This window comes from Macrobrachium nipponense, chromosome 1, assembly GCF_015104395.2.
Source record: "Macrobrachium nipponense isolate FS-2020 chromosome 1, ASM1510439v2, whole genome shotgun sequence".
Lineage (NCBI taxonomy): Eukaryota > Metazoa > Arthropoda > Malacostraca > Decapoda > Palaemonidae > Macrobrachium > Macrobrachium nipponense.
Genome location: NC_087200.1, coordinates 52,725,592 through 52,747,578, shown reverse-complemented (window position 1 = coordinate 52,747,578; position 21,987 = coordinate 52,725,592). Strand labels below are relative to the sequence as shown.

At 44.5% G+C, this 21,987-nt stretch overlaps 1 protein-coding gene across 1 annotated transcript in view; it reads right to left on the bottom strand.

Annotated features, from left to right (window-relative positions):
• LOC135218788 (RNA cytidine acetyltransferase-like) overlaps positions 1-21,987 on the bottom strand; it is a 268,720-nt gene that overhangs the window by 148,535 nt on the left and 98,198 nt on the right. Inside the window, exon 6 of the mRNA XM_064255237.1 lies at positions 17,968-18,172. Within this exon, the coding sequence (XP_064111307.1) occupies positions 17,968-18,172 (205 nt within the window). The remainder of the gene's footprint in view (positions 1-17,967; positions 18,173-21,987) is intronic.

Below are 21,987 nucleotides of genomic sequence, written 5' to 3'. Positions count from 1 at the left end.
ATTCATTGAAAAATCCGCCCTGGGTTATGAGCTTGTTCTCCGAGGTTACGACGCTGACGCTTCCGACGCTCCAAGTTTACGAATGCTTTTAAAAAACACATCTATGATAAGAATAAGAATCCTTTATAGTTTAGCACAGTTTCTCTCTCTCTCTCTCTCTCTCTTCTCTCTCTCTCCTCTCTCTCTCTCTCTCTCTCTCTGTATTTTCCAACGAAAATAATCACTATATTCTCTCTCTCTCTCTATACTACAAAGATGTATGTTTTTTTAGTATGATAAATAAATGATTTACTATTTTCAAATATTATTATTAATTTATACAGCAATAATATCAATTCCTTAAAGAAAATACCATAGTGAATTAGTAAGATTTTAGCTTATATTTAAAAAAATTATGGAAGAATGAAGGAAACCCAGTCTTCTTCAAGTAACTTCCAGTAACCTTTTCTCCAGATTCAGGTACTAAAACTGTCAGATATATCAAGTTCTGTGACAGCCAGGATTTGGGGTGGGGGAAAATTTGGGGTGTGACAGCCAGGAGGGGGAAAATTTGGGGAAGAGCTGCAGTGTTGCAATCACGTGGTCCTGACATTCTCTCTCTCTCTCTCTCTCTCTCTCTTTCTCTCTCTCTCTCTCTCTCTCTCTCTCTCTCTCATTTACTGAGACTCGAGATTTTTTATGTACTTGTACTATTTGTTTTTAATACTTTCAAATAATAATAATAATAATAATAATAATATAACTGTAATTACAAAATTCATATGTGATAGTATTTTAAAGAAATACAAATACGTACTAATCTATCCATGTCCACCTTTTAATTAAGGTTAACTCTCTCTCTCTCTCTCTCATCAATCTCTCTCTCTCTCTTCTCTCTCTCTCGTCTCACTCTGATAACCTCTCTCTCTCTCTCTCTTGCCAACAAGTAATAATGGATCATAGTGTTAACTCCCTCCCTCTCTTTCGCTGGAAGCGTTATAAGTATTTTTTGAGAGGACGAGAGAGATAAACACACTCTCTCTCTCTCTCTCTCTCTCTCTCTCTCTCTCTCTCTCTCTACTCTCTCTCTCTCTCTCTCTCTCTTTTACTAGAGATGAAAGAATTTTTATGGTACTAGTATGTAAAATGTTTATTGATAATTTCAGTTATTTAATAATTAATAATAATAATAATAATAAAACTTTAATTACAAAATTCATAATGGTCGTATTTTAAAGAGATGAAAATGTGACCTTTCATTTCACTTGTAAGGATAATTCCTCTTTCTTACTGAGATGAGAGAATTTTTATATGGTAGATGCACGTGTTTTATTATATTTTCAAAATAATAATAATAATAATATAATAATAATAGAAGTAGTAATAATACGATAACTAATTTCAAAAGAAAATTCTTCCCTTTGTCTTTTTCTGTATCAAATTTCCCACCTCAACTCTGAGCAGTGAACTTGAGCTTAACAATGCCATACAATGTGTCAACGAATTAAGGGTTTTATGTAATTTCTTCTCTTCTCTCTCCTCTGCTATCCTCTCCCTCCCTCTCTCCTCCTCTCTCTCTCTATCTCTCTCATTACTGAGATGAGATCATTTTCATGGACGTGTATGTAATAGTTTATCATTAATATTTTCCAATAATAATACTATAAGTACAAAATTCATATGAGTATTTTAAATACAATAATAATTCCATTTCTCTCTTTAAATACTGTAAGGACAACTCTCTCTCTCTCTCTCTCTCTCTCCACAAGATACTTGTCATACATTTGGTGTTTCTATTTCTTCCTTATATCTCTCTCCCTCTCAGCACAAAAAGAATTGATAGACAGACAAACATAATTGCACAGTCCTCTCTTTCTCTCTTCTCTGGAGAAATATATGTATTTATGGGAGGGGGAAAAAGTTGCCTACAGACATTCATTTCAATCTATTGAAACCGTAAGGAGTTATTTCTCTCTCTCTCTCAAAATCTCTCTCTCTCTCTCTCTTGTATTTTAATGAAATATACAGTAATTTGTGAATACACAGTGTTGCACATGAAAAACAAAAAAGTAAATTAGTGATAATTTTAGAGATACGGCCCTAAGAAAAATTGCAAATTAGTAGTGAAATTTTCCCTGTGGACCATGTTTTCAAGAACAAACGTCGTTCCGGCTTACGACGATTTTCGGGTTACGACGCGTCTTAAGAACGGAACCCCCGTTGTAACCCGGGGACCGCCTGTATATATATATATATATATATATATATATATATATATATATATATATTATATATATATATATATATATATATATATATATATATAATACATATATATATAATACATATATATATAATATACATATATATATAATACATATATATATATATACATACATATATATATATATATATATATATATATATATATATATATATATATATATATATATATATATATATATATATATATAGACAGGCAGCCCGCGGTTAACGGCGCAATCGCTCAGCGCCGAATCGGTTTTATGGCTGTCGTTAAAAATATTCATTAAAAAAATAAGGCATTCTGAGGTATTTTTACGGCACAATTTTCGGACAACAGCGCCACTAACGCCATTATGTCTAACGAGTACATACATTTGTAGAAATACTGTTCAGCCCATAAAGGTTATGCAAATGATATTAAATAATTTAGAGAGTTATTACATAGGTATTAGAGTAAAATATATGCCTCTGACGCTGCTCTATGCCGAAAATATAGTTAAATGAGTGCAAATTTAGCTATGGATGTGTCAATTTATAAATGTTCATGCTTTTATGTTTAAAATGTGTATGAAAATGTATTACCTATGGGGTATTTTTATTTCTGCACAGAAATATGATACAAAGGCAGCTTTTGAAACTGCCCTTCACGTTATCAAATATGATGTTTTTTCATGTTCATTCTTGTAAGCCGCCGTCTGCCACTCTTCCGAAAATATAGAGTTAAAAAAGTGCAAATTTAGCGATCAATGTCTCGATTTTATAAATGTTCATGCTTTTATGTTTAAAATGTATATGAAAATGTATTACATATTGGGTATTTTTATTTCTGCGCAGAAATATGATCTAAGGCAGCTTTTTGAAACTGCCCTTCACGTTATCAAATACAATGTTTTTTCATGTTCGTTCTTGTAAGACGCCACCCGCCGCTCTTCCGAAAATATCGAGTTAAAAAGAGTGCAAATTTAGCGATCGATGTGTCGATTTTATCAATGTTCATGCTTTTATGTTTAAAATGTGTATGAAAATATATTACTACAGGGTATCTTTATTTTTGTACATAAATATGATACAAATTAAGACAGCTTTCTAACTACCCTCCACGTTTACATAGGGAAGACTCACTTATTGGTGGGTGGAATCTGAGTCTTGTGAACAGACTGGTGTTCGTCCAATCTGGGTTCCCTCCCTCGTCGTAAGAGCAAAGAGAGGGAGCCTAGCCTCTGCCCAACTGATCGGAGTGTGCACTGCAGGATCAGTGGTCAGACTTCTGTATATATTCATAAAAGGGAGGCAAGCGTGGCTCTTATGAATAGCAAGCAAGAACTAGTTCCTACACAAGAGCCAACATAAAGTCTTGAGCTTGTCTCTCGCTGGCATCCACTTCCTCCCTTGTTAGGGAAGTGGTGGATAAACGCTTCTTTCCTTAATGAAAGGGATAGAATGTAGCTCAGTTACGTAGCTTCCTGCATCCACATCCTGTCCAGCGTGGTGACGACCGCCACCCTCTGCCCGCAGGGAGAGGGAAGAAAAAGAGGAGGAAGAGAAGCCAGTCACACTCTCATTCACTCTTCCATTCATGCAGTCTCACAAGGATGAGATGCTACATTGTCCGGTAAGGGAGCTGGGTAAGCTACACAACTTGTTGAGCAGCCACCACGGGTCCCAAGGAAAAAGTGTCCAAGGACCTGTGGGCAATATCCCAAAGGTAGAAGGAGGTGAAGGTGGTCTGGTTGGCCCAAACCCCTGCCTTCAGTACCTGTGCCACCGACAAGTTCTTGAGGAATGCAAGGGTTAGACCAATACCTCCAACTTCGTGGGCTCTCGGACGAAGGGTACTGGTGTTGGCACTCCTGTCTGAAGCGTACGGGTTCCGGATTACCTATCGAAGCCAGAAAGAAATAGTGTTCTTGGACACTTCTTTCTTGGTAACCTCAGTGCTAACGAAGAGGCGTCGACATTCAGGCCTGAGGTGACGAGTTCTCTTCAGGTAGTGCTGTAGCGCCCTCACAGTATGGCAAGGAAGATGATTATGATTATATTCCGAACCATTACCACTTGTCAAAATGTTCAAATAAAATAGTAGCTTATTTTGCAGGCTTTGTTGTTTTTAAGTTAAAAAAAGTCTTTACAGTGTGAGGTCTGCATTGATGCATTAACGTTAACAGACACTAATTTTCATCACACCCTCATCAAATTAAAAACCAAAAGAAAATTGGTCTATCCATCAGATGATGTTATTGATATATGCAATACTTGCAGAAAAAATATGAGGGAAATGTTGTCCTGCAACAAAACACTAGGGAGAGTTAACTTCCATAAATTAGTTAGTTCAGTATTGGCAGTTTACAGAGGCAAAACAATATTTTCAGAGTTTGATTATCACATGTATGATACTGAACCATTGGACAATCACTTGCACTTATTGATTTAAACAATAATTGAAAAATATTTGCAAGTAAGATATAATTATGCTGGTAAGCGGATTACTGCTAAACTTTAATCGCAGGTCGCAGGAAAGTCGCCAGATATATACTAAGTTCATTCATTTTAGCGGTCAATAATTCCTAATAGTAGGCGATAACAAACAGTAACGACTAAGGAATTAGCAGACATAAAGAAAATAGCTTTAAATTTGTGCCAGTAATAGGTTATATGTATATAAGATTATGAAAAATTTGTATTGTATATCTGGGTAATAAAGTAAGGTATTATGTATGAAGAAATAATTAACTATATTCTTTAAAAGAATGATAAAATGTCTAACACTTTTTGTCTCCATTTATGCCATGAAAAGATGCATTATGAAAATAAAAGATGGGAAAAGTAACTGAAGCATTTCTATTAATCCTTAAGGTGTGGTCTCTCTTTTGGCAGTCGTAGGTGTGGCTGCCATGCGGTAAACTGGCTCCACTTGACTGAACGGTCTGACCCATGCGGGGTGTCTCCTCCCATTATTCCTGAACTGCTCAGTGGTACCGCTCCACGTGTGGTTGGCACAGGAGGTTGTGCCAAGGAGGAATCTCTCACGGCGCCTCGGAGAGAAGAGCCAGCAGGTTCGAATTTGGGTGCCACCAGATTCATCCGAAGATTGCTGGTGACCAGCACTCTGCTGATCACCTTGCGAATCAGGCAGAATGGGGGAAAGGCATAAACTAGGAGGTTGTCCCATGGGTGCTGGAACGCGTCCTCTGCAGCTGCCCATGGGTCCAGCATGACTGAGAAGAAAACCTCGAGTTTTCTGTTGTGCTGGGTGGCGAACAGATCCACAACTGGTCGCCCCCACAGGTCGAAGAGCCTTTCCGCCACGTCTGGGTGAAGAGACTATTCGGTCCCAATCACCTGATTCCGGCGGCTGAACTTGTCTGGCACTATATTCCTTTTGCCTGGAATGTATCTGGCACTCGTGCACCTACATCGTCAACTGGTGCAACGGAAGGGACACTAGGCCCCCCCTGTTTGTTGACATACACCACTACCATGGTGTTATCGCTCATTAGCACCACTGAGTGTCCCATCACTCGTTCCCGGAACTCTTAGAGTGCGAGGAACGCAGCTTTGAGTTCCAGGACGTTGATGTGAAGGTGCTTGTCGTGATGGTTCCACACGCCTGCAACCAGCAACTCTTCCAGGTGTGTACCCCAACCCTCAGTCGATGCGTCTGAGAACAGTAACATCTCCGGAGGGGGAGTGCGTAGAGGCACTCCTATTACGAGGTTCCTGTCGTCTAGCCACCAGGCCAGGTCCTCCCTTAGTTCCTCCTTAAGAAGAACTAGGAAGGATTGTGGATCCCGTGCCTGTGACCAACACTCCTTTAGCCTCCACTGAAGAGACCGCAGGTGAAGACACCCGTGAGGGACTAACATGACAGGTGACCAATCACGACTTGCCACTGCTGAGCTGACTGTTCCCGTCGAGACAGGAACAGTCTGGCTGCCTCCCTGAACCTGCTGATCTGCGAGTCTGCGGGGAAGACTTGTGCTGCTACCATGTCGATCAGCATGCCTAGGTACTTTATCCTTTGCTTAGGCTTGAGATCTGACTTCTCGAAGTTCACCACGATCCCCAGATCACGGCAGAAATCAAGGAGTCGATCTCTGTCCTGCAGCAACTGCGAGCAGGAGCTCGCCAGGACCAGCCAATCGTCAAGATACCTCAAGAGACGTATCCTGACCGAATGTGCCAAAGCTGACACCAGAGTGAACACTCGCGTGAACACCTGTGAGGCGGTTGAGAGACCGAAACAAAATGCCCTGAACTGGTACTGTGTCCCGTCGAGGATAAAGCGGAGGTACTTTCTGGAGGACTTATGGATGGGTATTTGGAAATACGCATCCTTCAGGTCCACCGAAGGCATGAAGTCGTTCTCCCTGATGGAATCAAGTACTGAGCGTGCTGTTTCCATCGTGAACCGAGTCTGGTGAATTAATTGGTTCAAGGGAGAGAGATCTATCACCAGTCGCCAGCCCCCCGATGACTTCTCTACTAGGAAGAGTCGGCTGTAGAAGCCCAGTGACTGATCTCGTACAATCTCCACAGCTCGCTTGCACAGCATGGTCTTGACTTCTTCCTGAAGCGCCACATCCCTGGCCGAACCGGGAACATAAGTCTGAAGGTGGACTGGGTGCAAAGTGAGGGGTGGCCGCTATTCGAAGGGTAGCAGATATCCCTCACGAAGGACATCCATTACCCAGGTCTCGGCTCCGTAGCACTGCCAAGTTCCCCAATGGTTCGTCAGGCACCCCCCGACCTCCAGCAGCAGGTGAGGGGGAACGGCATCCCTAGCGTTTCCCCTTCTTCGGCTTCTGCTTGGTGGGACCCCCACGGGAGTGGGAGGCCTGGGAGGAGGGCTGACACTCGCTCCTCGAAGCAGAAGTCGAAGGCTGGGTCTTTCCTCTCGACCTCAACGAAGCTGATGTCTTGGCAGCAGAGGAAGCGCTAGCCGAGCTTCAAGGCTTGGCCGCAGTTGTTCGAGGCTGCCCAGAAGCCTTCGAGACTGCCTGGTGTACTAGGCGGTCACCTTCATCAGTGTGCAACTGTTCCACCGCAGTGTCCACCCTCTCTCTGGGGATGAGAGAGGAGGAACCCAGCAATGGTCCGTTTCGTAGACCCAACGTCACTTCCCGACCGGCTGCCCTGGTCACCCGAGCGAGGACTGCGTCTCGACGTCTCAGGACATAGTTGGCCCACAGGTTGGCCGTCTGGTGGGCGAGGTACGAGATGGCTCTACCTCCAGACTGACACAGTCTCCCAAACGCCTAGTCTTCTTTGGGAGCGATGGGTCCCAAGGAGGCTGCGACTCTGGACACTGTGAGGGACCACAGGTCCAGCCAGGAGACTGCTTGGGAGGCTGCCATGGCAGTCACTTCCAGGGCCGATGCCTCTTGCTGTGAGAAATGATATTGTTATAATACAATAAAGTTTCATACATACTTACCTGGCAGATATATACATAGCTAAGACTCCGTCGTCCCCGACAGAAATTCAAATTTCGCGCCACTCGCTACAGGTAGGTCAGGTGATCTACCAGCCTGCCCTGGGTGGCAGGACTAGGAACCATTCCCGTTTTCTATCATATTTTTTCTCTTCCACCTGTCTCCTTGCGGGGAGGCTGGGTGGGCACTAATCGTATATATCTGCCAGGTAAGTATGTATAAAACTTTATTGTATTATAACAATATCATTTTCATACAATCAACTTACCTGTCAGATATATACATAGCTGATTGGCACCCTTCGGTGGAGGGTAAGAGACAGCTACTTCTGGAATAGACAGGTAAACAACATATGTTGTAGGTATAAAAAACCTTGGTTCCTACCTGATAGGTGGTAGACTTTGTGGCTGTAGCCCAGGAGTCTGCATCACCTCAAGAAACTTTAGCGAGATATGTGATCTATGGCCAAGAGTTCTTGTGGGTCTGCCGAAGGGGTCTTATCCACTTACTCGGCAGAGCCTGAAAGGACTTTGTCAATGGGTGCTGATCCACTTATATGACAACACACCTTATGAAGGAGCACACAACCAATCCCGACCACCTGATCCTAACCACCATGTTAGTATTAAAAAAATTGCTCCGAGTTATCCCCAAACTCTCCACAACAACAATAACTCTAATTCAAATTGCACACGCACACATTAATTTTCCAAAAAAAAATTTATGATACTCGTCTAATAAAAGATATCACAAGAGTTCCTTACTGAACGAAAGTGACTGGCCACCTGTGCGGCACCTGCACCTGCTCAGCAGAAAGTCTAGAACATATCTATTAGACTTATGCATCATTTAAAGGATTGGTGTTAGCTCCTGTACCCAGGATTGTGCCCGCAGACACGAAAGGACCTAAAGAAAAACATTTTTCGTAGGTCACACGAACGTCCTTTAAATAGTGAGAAGCAAACACTGAATTACACCTCCAATATGTCGCTTCCAAGATATTCTTTAGTGACATATTTCTCTGAAAAGAGAGAGACGTAGCTACTGCTCTCACCTCATGAGCTCTCACTCTCAGGAGTTTCAAAGAGTCATCCGTGCAAGCCTTATGAGCGTTGGTAATGACGTTCCTGACAAAAAAGGATAAAGCATTCTTGGACATAGGTCTTGATGGATCCTTCACCGAGCACCAGAGACCTTGTCTAGAACCTCCCAACTGTTTCTTTCTTTGCATGTAAAATTTTACTTTAGAGCCCTTACGAGACCCGATAAGCCTTTAACTTCGAAGTTTCTCGGCCAGGGATTCGAAGGATTTTCATTCTTTGCCAAAAATAAATCTTTGAATGAACAGATGGCTGAATCTAGTTTAAATCCCACTTTATCACTAAGGGCGTGCAGTTCACTAACTCTCTTAGCCGTTGCCAGTGACAAAAGAAACAAACATTTTCTCGTTAGGTCACGAAACGAGGCCAAATGCAGAGGTTCAAATCTTGCCGAGGACAAGAACTTCAGGACCACGTCGAGATTCCAGTTAGGGGGAGATGTAATCTTAGACTTAATGGTCTCAAGAGATCTAATCAGATCGTGTAGATCTTTATTATTTGCCAGATCTAGGCCTCTATTTCTAAAGACGGCCGAAAGCATACTCCTATAGCCCTTTATAGTGGCTACGGAGAGACGAGATTCCTCTCTCAAATATAACAGAAAATCAGCGATTTCTGTTACAGAGGTACTAGAGGAGGACAACTTCTTCGACTTGCACCACCTTCTAAATACTTCCCACTTCGACTGGTAAATTCAGATAGTGGAAGTTCTCCGGGCTCTAGCGATCGAGCTCGCCGCCTTGCGAGAAAAGCCTCTCGCTCTGACAAGTTTTTCGATAGTCGAAAGGCAGTCAGAGCGAGAAGGGCGGGGAGGTTTTGGTTTTGATGAAACCTCTCGAAGTGTGGTTGTCTGAGAAGATCCATCCTTTGTGGGAGGGATCTGGGGAAGTCTACCATCCACTCCAGCACCTCCGTGAACCACTCTTAGCTGGCCAAAAGGGGGCTATCAGGGTCATTTTCGTCCCTTTGATGTCACAAACTTCCTGAGCACTTTGCCCCAGAATCTTGAATGGGGGAAATGCATAAATGTCTACATGAGACCAATCTAGAAGGAAGGCGTCTACTGTTAGAGCTCTGGGGTCTTCTACTACTGAGCAAAAGACTTCCAGTCTTTTTGAGAGGAACGTGGCAAAGAGGTCAACATGAGGAGTCCCCCAAAGAGACCACAGACTCCGACAAACTTCTGAGTGGAGGGTCCATTCGGTGTGAAGGACCTGGTTCCTCCTGCTCAGCCTGTCTGCCCTCACGTTCCTTACTCCTTGAACAAACCTCGTCAAAAGGGAGATGTTCCTCTGGGATGTCCACAAAAGAAGGTCTCTTGCGAGCTCATATAGGGCATACGAGTGTGTCCCTCCTTGCTTTCGAATGTAGGCAAGGGCGGTTGTGTTGTCCGCATTCACTTGGACTATCTTGTTCCTCACTAAAGGCTCGAAGCTCTTTAGGGCCAGGTGTACGGCAAACAGCTCTTTGCAGTTTATGTGCCAGGACACTTGAAGGGCATTCCAGGTGCCTGACACCTCTCTCTTTCCCAAGGTTGCTCCCCAACCTTTTTCCGACGCGTCGGAAAACAATACAAGGTTCGGGTTCTGAGACTCTAGGGAAGTACCCTTGTTTTCCTTCAGTGGGGGCAACCACCATTCCAAGTGGTGTTTCATCCAAGCTGGAATGGGAAAACTGTCCAAAAGAAGTCCTGTCTTCATGTTCCACGATCTTCTGAGGAAGAACTGAAGAGGACGGAGATGAAGTCTTCCTAGAGGAAAGAAACTGTCTTCCGAGCGAGGAAAGGGTCCCTAATAGGCTCAACCATTCCCTCGCCGAAGTACGTTCTTTCCCTAAGAAGAGAGAGACTTTCTCTAAGCCTCTCATTAGTCTCTCTTGAGAAGGAAATACTCGAAAACCCCGAGAATCCATCCGAATCCCCAGATAGACCAAGTTCTGGCTGGGGATCAGATGGGACTTCTCGAGGTTCACGAGCAATCCTAAGGTCTTTATCAGGTTTAGTGTCAAAGCAAGGTCCTCCAAACACTGTCTCTCTGACTTTGCTCTGATGAGCCAGTCGTCCAGGTACAGAGAGATACTGATACCTTTCAGGTGAAGCCATCTCGCCACATTTTTCATCAGGATCGTGAAGACCTGAGGAGCCGTGGAAAGGCCGAAACACAAGGCTCTGAATTGGAAGATCCTTCCCCCCGTCATGAAACGGAGGTACTTCTTCGACGAAGGATGAATCGGGACGTGAAAATAGGCATCTTGGAGATCTAGAGACACCATCCAATCTCCTTGGCGAAGAGCCGCAAGGACTGATGCAGAAGTCTCCATGGAGAACTTCTGTTTCTGAACAAACTTGTTCAGAGCAGTTTGTTCAGAGCGCTGACATCTAGAACTGGTCTCCAGCCCCCCGAGGCTTTCGCAACCAAGAAAAGGCGATTGTAAAACCCTGGGGAGCTTTGATCCAGCACTAGCTCTATTGCTCTCTTGTCCCACATTTGATCTACCATTCGTTGAAGAGTATCTTTCAACACAGGGTCCTTGTATTGGCGGACAATTCCCGCGGAGTTGACGTCAGGGGAGGATTGTCCAGGAAAGGAATGAGGTATCCTTTCTGTAGAACAGACATTGACCAAGCGTCTGTATCGATGAGAGTCCAGGCTTCCGCAAACCCCCGGAGCCTGGCACCTACTGGTGTTTGGAGGAACGCAGCTTCACTTTCCCCTTTTAAAGGGACGGAAAGAAGCTCTACCTCTCTTCTCAGTCGCTTTCCTTTTAGAGGGAGCTCTAAAGGGAGGACCTCCTCGAAAGGGCTGCAGAGACGTATCAACACCTTTCTTCTCTCCCACCATCACTCGTCTCTTTTTCCTAGACGATTGAAGAAGATCCTGTGTCGCTTTCTCCGTCAGCGAACGGGAAATGTCCCTCACCAACTGCGAAGGGAACAGAAAGTCAGACCTGGGAGCGAATAACAATGCTGCCCTTTGCGAATGAGAAACTGCTTTCGTCAGAAAAGCGCTAAAAACAGATCTCTTCTTCAAGAAGAGACTTCCCCTGAGCCGTCCTGTACCGCCTTGTCAATGCACGACAAGATCGAAAGGAGTACGTCAGGATCGAGTCCTTCCGAGGTATGGGCCTTCTTGGCCATCACCCCAAGGGACCAATCCAGGAAGTTGAAGACTTCCAAAATATGAAAGAGTCCCTTGAGGAGATGATCCAACTCCGAAAGACCCCAAGTTATTCTTGCATTATGAAGGCTATGTCTCCTGGATGCGTCTACCAGACTGGAAAAGTCAGCTTCAGCCGAAGCTGGGAGAGTGAGCCCCATATTCTCCCCAGTCTGGTACCAAATACCTCTCTTGCCCGTAAGTCTAGCGGGAGGCATGCAGAACACCGTTCTAACTAACTCCTTTTTGGTTAGCATCCAGCTATCCAGAGACTGAAGAGCTCTCTTCATAGAAATCGTCGGCCTCATCTTCAGAAAAGCCGACGACTTTGGCGTCTTGGAGCATGAAAAAAGTGAGCGAGGAGAAGGAGGAGCGGCAGGGGTCAAGGCATCTCCGTATTCCCGAAGAAGGAGAGCTGTCAAAACTTTATAGTTAGACAGCCCTTCTCTGCCGTGAGTCTCGTCTTCTGAGTCCTCTTCCAAGAAAGGATCAGAAGGAGAATTCAATTTCAGATCTGGGTCTTCCTGCCCAATTTCTCTCTCTGCGGGAGACAAACTCCTAATGGGAGAGGGGCTAAGAGCGTGTATGGAGCCCTCATGAATAAAAGCAGACGTCTCGCGCCTGTAAGACTCCTCGCGCTTGGTTGGCGCCTCGCGCTTGGCTGACGCTTCGCGCCTGGCTGGCGCCTCGCGCCTGGCTGGCGCCTCGCTGATGCCTCGCGCCTGGCTGGCGCTATATCCTTGTTTGGATGATGCTTTTCTGGCGCCTCGCGCCTGGCTGAATCCTCACGCCTGGCTGCATTCTCGCGCTTGGCTGACGCCTCGCGCTTGGCCGACGCTGCTGGCTTGGCAGACGTATCATGTCTGGCTAAATCTTCGCGCCTGTAAAGTTGCTCGCGCTTATCTGGCGCTTCAATCCTATCAGACGCTTCTCGTCTGGTAGAAAACTCGCGCTTGGCTGGCACCTCGCGCTTGTCTGGCGCCTCGCGCTTGTCTGGTGCCTCGCGCTTGTCTGGTGCCTCGCGCTTGTCTGGCGCTTCATATTCGGCGTATGACTCCCTATCGGAAGACATCTCACGCCTATAATACACCTCACGTCCCACAGGAGCCTCACTCCTGGCGGGAGAAGGAAGACGAGACTTCTTGACAGGAAGCCTCACGTCTTTTCTACGAGGAGGATCTTTCGAAAGGACTCCTACCAAGGCGGATAACTGTTCTTGTACAGCCAAAATAATCCTCTTGGAAGCTTCTCCGGCGTCTTCTTCAACGGGAGAGGGAGACCTCGAAGGAGTTTTGTCAAAGCCAGGGGACGTCAAAACCCTCTTAGCCTTCTTGATCGAGGGAGGCGCTTCTTCAGAAAAACGTTCGGGGCTTGAATCAAACACAGGTTCTTTCCAGTGCCTTTTCAGGGGCCTGGAAAGGTCCGAATCCTTCCACCCTCGTTTAGGAGAGGGAGAGGTGGACGAAGAGAAGCACTCTCTGAGGACGCTTTTCCTATAGCGGTCCTGAGCAGTCTGTCTAACTACAGAGCCTGCTGTAGGGACGCCTGACCGGGGGGAATTCTCCACAACCTCCGTACGGCTTTCGACTTTTCTTCTCCTCTGGGCTTGGGAGCTTGAAAGAGGTCTAGGCCTGGGAGCGTCGCAGAGACGGTCAGACGCCCCCTCCACAACACTGGGGGCACTCACTTCACTAAAATAATCACTTTCACAATCCTTACCTTTCATGGCAGCCATTTTGGATTTCATCCTATGAAGTGTAGCTTTCAGATCAGCGATTTCCGAGGCCGAATCTGAATGTAAAGCAAGTGATGGTCCTGATACAAAATTAGAATCAAATGCATAGTTTAATGAAGAGTTAGAATCATTAAAAGGCTCAATAGGCCTTGTACTACCCGCACCCTTAGATGCAGCCCTTCTGACTCTATCCCTCTCTAACTTCTTCAAGTAAGAAGTTAGTCTTTTCCATTCCTCAACATTCAACCTCTCACATTCATGACAGGTGTTAGAAATAGAACAGTCAAAACCTCTACATTTGCGGCATACAGTGTGAGGATCAACCGAAGCCTTCGGTATCCTCACCTTGCAGCCTACGTTCACACACACTCTCACACAACCACTTGAATCAGACATTCTTGAAGAAAAATCAAAAGCAAGTCCAAATCCAGTCCACGGTAGCGAATGCCAAAACAACGATCCAGGTACGTCACCAAAAAGTCCAAAAAAGATGATCAATTGTCTCGAAAAGCGAATTCCAGTCAGGAGGTAGTAGCAACGATGTTGATACCACCGGCGACAGAAAAAATATGATAGAAAACGGGAATGGTTCCTAGTCCTGCCACCCAGGGCAGGCCGGTAGATCACCTGACCTACCTGTAGCGAGTGGAGCGAAATTTGAATTTCTGTCGGGGACGACGGAGTCTTAGCTATGTATATATTTGACAGGTAAGTTGATTGTATGAAACCAGAGGTTCTCAGCCAGCAGGTGATGGACAGGCACCCCCGGAGTTGCCTAGCTACGTATATCTGGGTCAACCTGCTTGGTCAGCAACGGGTCCACAGATGGCACGTAGAATCGTTGCTGATGAGGCAGAGGAGGGGGAAGCAGCTTGTCCGACCTGTCGGACCTAAGTGAGCCCTCCTGTCCGGGGAAGAGAGAGTAAACCTGGCCCAGCACGCTGTCGGCCAAGGAGGATCAGGGCAAACCCACCGTTGTCCTGGGTTCCTTCTTAAGACCGCAGAACAACTCCAACCTCGATGGAGGTTCGGAGGGAGCAACTACCGATCCTTCCCCGAGGTCGTTGTGCTGATGAATCAGCGCAATGACCTCTGTGAAAGACCTCTGAATCTTGGGAGTGATAGTGTCTGGCGGCAATGGACCGTCAAATCCATCTAGGCCGATCACCTCCCGAGACACTCTTCCTTCAGAAGGAAGAACCTCGCCAGATCCATCGTGGTCTCCTCCAACCACTTGTGCGTACGATCTGCTCGGTCCCAGGACTGAGCCAGGCTAGGCTCTCGTGGCAGGACTGTGTGGAGCGCGCTCCTCACGGTCACCCCTGGTCGCCTCGCTCCTCCTGGTGTAGCCCGAGGAGGTTGAAAGAACAGGTGAGGAAGACCTAACGCTCCCACCCTGCCTACCAGCAGAGCTGGTGGGCTGGGAGGACTGCAGGCGATCGCCAACCCGCGGTGGCGATCGAGCTGCAGGTCTAGTCCTGCAGTCTCCATGAGGAGAACCGCTGGACCGAGAATGGTAGCGACGGTCCCGTACATCAGGCGAACTACTACCAGTCGAGCAAGCCGTCCAGTCCCGGTGGGAGCAACGGTCAGGTGACCGGTAGTGTCCACTGACATGGTGAGAGCGTGCACCGTCCTCTCAATGTGTCACAGTACCTGATCCAGCAGAGGCTGGGCCTGGTGACTGGGGGGACCTCTTCCTGGCCTCGGCACGTGATCGGTCTGGTGGGACCGTCACGTCACCCCTGGGAACCGGGAGATCGCCACAAGAGCGATCGTCGGCCTGGCGAGAGTCACCTGAGCGACTCCCACCAGTTTTCCGCTCCATGTCTGGGTCCTGACGGCGAGCAGGCTCAGCGGTCTGGACCTGACTGCACGGTCACCAGCAGGTGACCATACACTCGGTGACGTTCGCGAGCGTGCAGCCAAGACAGTTTCTGGTGTAAAGGCAGAACCTCTAGAACCAGGAGAAGAGGTAGCTGGTACCCCTACGGTCCCTGTCTTCTTCTTCCCTGGGGAAGGAGAGACAGGCCCCGTTCCCAAAGGAACAGGAGGATCAACGGAAGACCCACCTGTCCTACCAGAGAGGGGCACACCCTTAGAAGTCTCTATGCGAGACTTCTCGAGGGGAGGGGGCGGGAGGCCACCTTCTTCTTCCTCGGCTGTGGGGCCTTGGAAGTCGAAGGTGAAGAGGTGGCAGCAGACGACGACGAAGAAGACGATGACACCTTCCTCTTCTTCTTGGACCTCTTCTTCGTCAGCTTCCTCAGGACCACCGTCAGGTCCTCCATCTAGGACGGAGCTGGGGCAGTTGCGGTAGCAACACGGCCCAACTGCACCTGTCTGGAGGGACCTGCAGCACCACAGGCAGGAACGGAGATAGCAGGATCAGGCACAGGAACTGGTGGGCAGTCAAACGGGGAACTCTTCGGGCACTCGAAGTCAGGGGCTGGGGCGAGGACAGCAAACCCAGGCGGAGGAACCATCTCCTCCTGCGGCACGAACATCATCGGGGCCTGCACAGCAGCTGAGGGGGTCACCGACGTTACATGCTGCATATACACCAGGTGCGGTGGCGCAGCATACCCAGGTGTAGAGATGGTGGTCGTCGTCAGCGTCACCGGGCCATGGGTCACAGGGGCAGCCAGGTGTAACAACAGCCCTTGAATACTGGGAGTGCCCGGAAGGTTCAGCGAGCGCCAGACCTGCTGGAGGTCTCCACCCGCGGTGGCAGTCACACCTGTGGAAGCAACAGTCGGGATCCAACCCAGAGTGTACGGAAGACCCCGAGTACAGTTCCAGGTCGGGGTGTCGTGCCCCTTCCTCTGCACTCGACAGGTCGAAAGAAGAGGCGGAACGCGACACGTCCCCCACAGGGAAAGAGCCATACGAAGGAGCTGGCTAGGAGGGAGGAGTGAGGACGATGTGTCGGTCACCAGAGGTGTCGCTGGAGAGCTTTCCGACGACCCCTTGGCTACTTTATATACCCTCTTCCTCCTCTCATAGCACTCCCACTGCTCCTCCGACCATGAAATACAAAAGTCACAAGGCTCGGCCCGAGAGCACTCAGGCCCTCGGCACCGCGCACACACTAAATGGGGGTCTACTACTTCAGAGGACCGAAAAGACCAACACTTACAGCCCTCCACACCAGGGCACACTCTCCGGTTGGTTGGGGGCGGGGGAGCTTCTCACTTTCATTGGCTTTCATGGCTGAGTTCTTGATGCAAACCACAAAGTCAACAAACAAAAATAAATCACAAGTACTTACGCAGATGCATACCACAAGTACTACAGCAAGGAAAAGTGAAAAGAGCAGCTTCGTAAGCGAAAGCATAGAATTCTCACAACGATGGCAGGCAGAGAGGTGAGCGAACACGTCTTCATCCGACAGCGGCCGAAAGCAAGTGGAATGTTTACCTCCAGTCGGGCGGGACTCCCGACTATGGGACAAGCAGTTACTACCGAACTAGTACCTTGTTAGAAATCTTATGACCAGTCCAGCTGGCGCTATAAGTAATTTCCCTATGTAAAGGACTGAGGGTCTGTATTACGTGTCGGAACAAACACAGTTACATAAGAGAAATCAAAACTGCATCACTTATCTCAAGCACACACACACAAAGTAAGGAATTTGTGCGTGCTAAATATCTCATTGTTTAGATTAAAAGTTTTGACTTGGTAGAGCCTTCTCAAGTAGATATTTTAAAATACATATATATTTCCTTTGGTTACTATCAAAAACATATTTTCATTACTAGCAATTATTTTAATAAAAACAAAGGAGATATGGCATAATTTTTGGTCTTGAAGCTGTAAACAAAATGTAGTGCAACCCTGGTGGCGGTGCAATGAACGCGGCTAATTTAAAATCAAGCTGAACCACAGAGGTTCCCGGACCATAGAATGCCAGTTTTAAGAGGTTCAACTATATTTATGCATTTAGCATCTTCAGGTATACAGTCGACCCATGCATATTCACAATTCCGGATTCACAGATTTTTCTATGGAACATATATACACATTATTAGCAGAAAATTCACCTATTCGCTGTATTTTTCAAAGAGAAAAATTCACTAATTACTGTATTTTCCTATTTTCATGACCAAATTAATTTTTTGTGATAAAACTATTAAAATACTTAGGTATAAGCATTTTTTTTTGTCAGAACTATCAAAATAGGCAGTTCTAAGCATTTTTAGAAGGGTTTTTAGCAGGAGGTTGTGGTACTCAATAGAATAGAGGGGTTGACTGTATTTATGAAAATTTAAATTACAGCGATGAAAAAGTACATTACTTACCTTTAAAGACCATCTCATAAAACGTTCTTAGATTATCTGGGGTAGGACTTGTAACAAATATGTTATTAAAGCCAAAATAGATAGCAGCTGCCACAGCAAATCCTAAAACAGCTGACTTTCCACGACCACGTCCAGCAGTAATGGCAACTGTGCCTCTTCCACCTTTATCAGTAATCATGTCAATCATCTTCAGTAAAGATTTTGCCTAAAAGAAATGATTTACATTGTAGTGATACCTGGTATTATTTTGGAGTGAGCCCTTTTTCTTTTTACTACCACCTTTTTTTTAGCATCTCAATAGTGATACTAAAGGTTCTTGCAATGTCCCTTCAACCCCATTTACAATACTTACTGTCTATTACTTTTACAACTATGTATTCTTTTTGGCTTGGTCTTTTCTCAATTAGCTTATAAACATCTTTAACTAAGCCTTATACAAGGGCAAGTGCAAGAAGTGACAGGTGGAAGACAAAAAAAAAAAAAAAAGTCTACACAAAAATTTATAGAGCAAAAATGAACTTATCATAAAGGATTATATGTACTAAGAGAAAGCATAAGCAGTTATGTCATCAAAAAGAGATCAATGACAACAACAGAAATATGACATTCAAAAGGCAGCATTAGTATGAGGGGTGAATTCAGGGAAGGGAGAGAGAAAAGAGAGAGTGGTAGAATCAAGATGTAAAAGGGCTAGTCAAGAGAAAAGAGCCTTCAAGCTATGGCACACAATAAATAGGGATGAGGATAGTGTATAAATGGAGTAAGGCTAAAAGGTAGATGGCAAGGGCACAGAAGTTGGAATGAATAAAATAAAATCTCAAAACAGCTGAAGGAAGAACAAATCCAGGACAGAGATGTGGCTTATGAAAAATGGAGAAGAGAAGACATACACAAAGTAGTACATATACAAAGGAAAAATATTGAGTAATTAACTTGAAATTAGAGATATTGGAACTGGGGCAGTATGTTGACAATTTTATTAGGAAAATGATAATGAATAGGGGGATGTTGGCATGACAGACGATATACGTAAAAGGTTCCAAGAAATATGTATATCAAGTCCCAGGACCACCATAAAAATCAGCAAATTGATCGAGACAACAGATAAACTAGTCATCAGAAGATAACTATAAAAGTTCTACCAAAGCATAATTTTAGAGTATCCCTGCTTTTAGTATAGTGCAGTTTCTCCTGCACCATTTTCTTTCACAGTGTTGAGGAAAAAAAAATCTTTAATTCTCTGTTAAGTTCCTAAAACACTGAAAGTGTTGCAAATTTGGAAACTTGCACCACTGGAAAATTACTTCACTCCTCAAATCCATTGAAACAAAAGGTTGTTTTTATTACTGGTTATCTTGTTCATAAATATGAGGTAACAGATGTAAGTTGTGGCAAAAATAGCCACAAATATTTTCATATTTGATTTATTACCTTAGCTAGGATAAGTTCTAGATCCTACCTTTATTTTCTTTGTTGAGTTCACAATGTATACAGTAGCTGTTTTCCTGTTTGATATTTGTAAGAGGAAACAATTGCATTGTGGATCCAGATAGCATCAGTGTGAGAGAAACTCCTCAAACCCCCTTCTCATAGTTGCATCATGCTTCCATGAAACCCCATTAATCTGAACCCTCATTTCTTTGTCGAGCTGATCATCATACCCAATTTAGTGAAATTGATTAGTCTTGAGTAGCCATATACACCAGAAGTTAATCACACCAAAATTACCCCAGAAATAATTCACTGGGAAATGAGAAGGAGAAAAGAAAATTCCTCACTGGTGCAAGCATTCTCTCCCAAATTTTCTACTTGCAGATCGCCCGAGAGTTCTTTGTGGCGTTACTTGCCAAGTTGAGTCCATAGCAACAAGACCCCACCAGATTGGGTCTCAAAGAAGCCGGTCAGAAGTCCAGTGGAATGGTCTTCTTCAATAAAGTTAGCTAAGGACATTTATTTAAGACATTTGCATAGACGATGGAAGAAAGCAATAGCATAAAACCAACGAAGACCTGCATGCAAGCACATTTTCCCAAGAGGATACATGCCACGTTCCACTTTATCCCTCTCCGGTGAGTCTGTATTTGAACTATGGTTTCATGTTGATCTTTTTGAGGTAGTCCGTCTCCCTGAATTGGCAAAAATGATTGAACAAATCAACACACATTAAATGTCCGTCATGCTGTTGTAGCGATTTGAAAGTAAGACTCAAAAGTTATCTGAATTTTTATGTTGTTAATTAATTTTCCATTTAAAAAATTTGGTTTTGTTGCATGTGATTTGTCAGTATTTCATTCCACTGCTAACTGTCAATTGGTTCTTCCCCACAGGTGTAGAAGCTTGCCATTCAGGTGAGCGTCCTATTCAAGAGCTGGAACTTTGAAACTTGGACACCGGATATTTTGTGTCTAACTTGATATGTCACTCACCTGAGTCATTTAATTTTAAATGTTCTGGATGAAAGTTCTTGAGAAAGTAATGTTTGTTCAAATATTGTGCACCAGTGTTCCTTTTTGTTAATTATTGAACCTTATTGAGTTTTGTTTCATTTGTTTAATAAAGGACTATTTTATATGGAAGGATTTCACTTGTACTCTCCTTGATTTAAAATAAGTCCTTTTTTGTTTTTTTGTTTAGAGAAAATAAATTACTTTTCCACTCTGGTTTTCATGGCATAGCACATAATAACAGACCATATTTTACCAAAACTACCAGTTAGGATCATACCGAAAATTTTAGGAGACTCTTGGGCCAGTTTAATCCTACAATCTAACCCAATATATTGGGGCTCTTCAAGCTGGTACCCAGAAAACTGAAAACTGTGACAAGTATGTTGTGACCAGAAGAACCTGCAGGATCTAGCCAACAGTACTATATGGCATCTTGTTACTTCACCATCCATGATGAAGGTCCACCTAACCTGTAATTAATTTATAGTTTCCCAAGTTGTTCTGATGATCTTAGCAAACCTAGGTGAGGCTTTAGTAGACCTAGGCTAGGCTAAGTCTAAGTGAAACTTACTTATGATAACCTACATGATATCAGGTTATTATATCATTGAATGTTCAGTCAAAAATTAGTTCCTGGAAGTTATTAGCCTAAGTAATGAAAAAATAGGCAAGTGGAAATTGATACTTCTCTAGTCTAGGCTAGGCTAGCCTCAATTAACCTAACTTGACACAGTTATGGTACACAGTATTCTGCTGGCTTAACGAATGTTTGTGACATTATGATGGAAATCTGAGAAAAAAAGATTGACATTTACATAAAGATAGCCTATGTTATAGGGATGTCTGTCACTGTTGAGTTAACCTAGTTAAGTTAAAATTGGACTTTGTTAATGTTACTATATGAGATTTATCTTAAGGAGAATAACCCCTGTATGGTATAAGAATTTATTTAGCCAGTAATGGTTTGCAGTTGCTTAACCCCAAGGTCTAGTTCAAAGTAACCCCCTAGATGGAGGTTGTGCTGTTGTGACGGAAGATTTGGTTAGATTTTCTGATCACCTTAATTGGTTATTTTTCAATTATCCATACTCCAGTATACTTCCTTCTGACTTTTACCTAGAGCAGCTGCAGAAGTTTAGGGTTAGAATTCAAACTGATGTTTCACATAGCTTACAATCTTGAATGTTTATCTTACTCTATTGTAGATTGTAAGGCCTTAAGCTAGTCCCCTTTTCTAACATTTTCTATAGGAGTTACCTCCGATGTTCTCCTTCTTGTCTACCCCTCTGTGGTTGTGGCTCTGAACGTAGCCCAACTTTCATCAAACCATGGCCCTTAACCACTGGAGTGTTTGACAAGGGCTACCACTACCACATCGAGCTACACAGAACCTGACATTAATTAATAATTAATGTTGTACCTTTGCCAAATATTTATTTTGTGATATGATTCATTAATTCTCTTAGAGTTCCTTTAATACTAGTTTGTGTACCTTTCCAGAATTATATTTTTTCAGTTATCATTGATTTTAACTGATGGTCCTTCAATAATTGAGTACTTAATCTGAGACTTA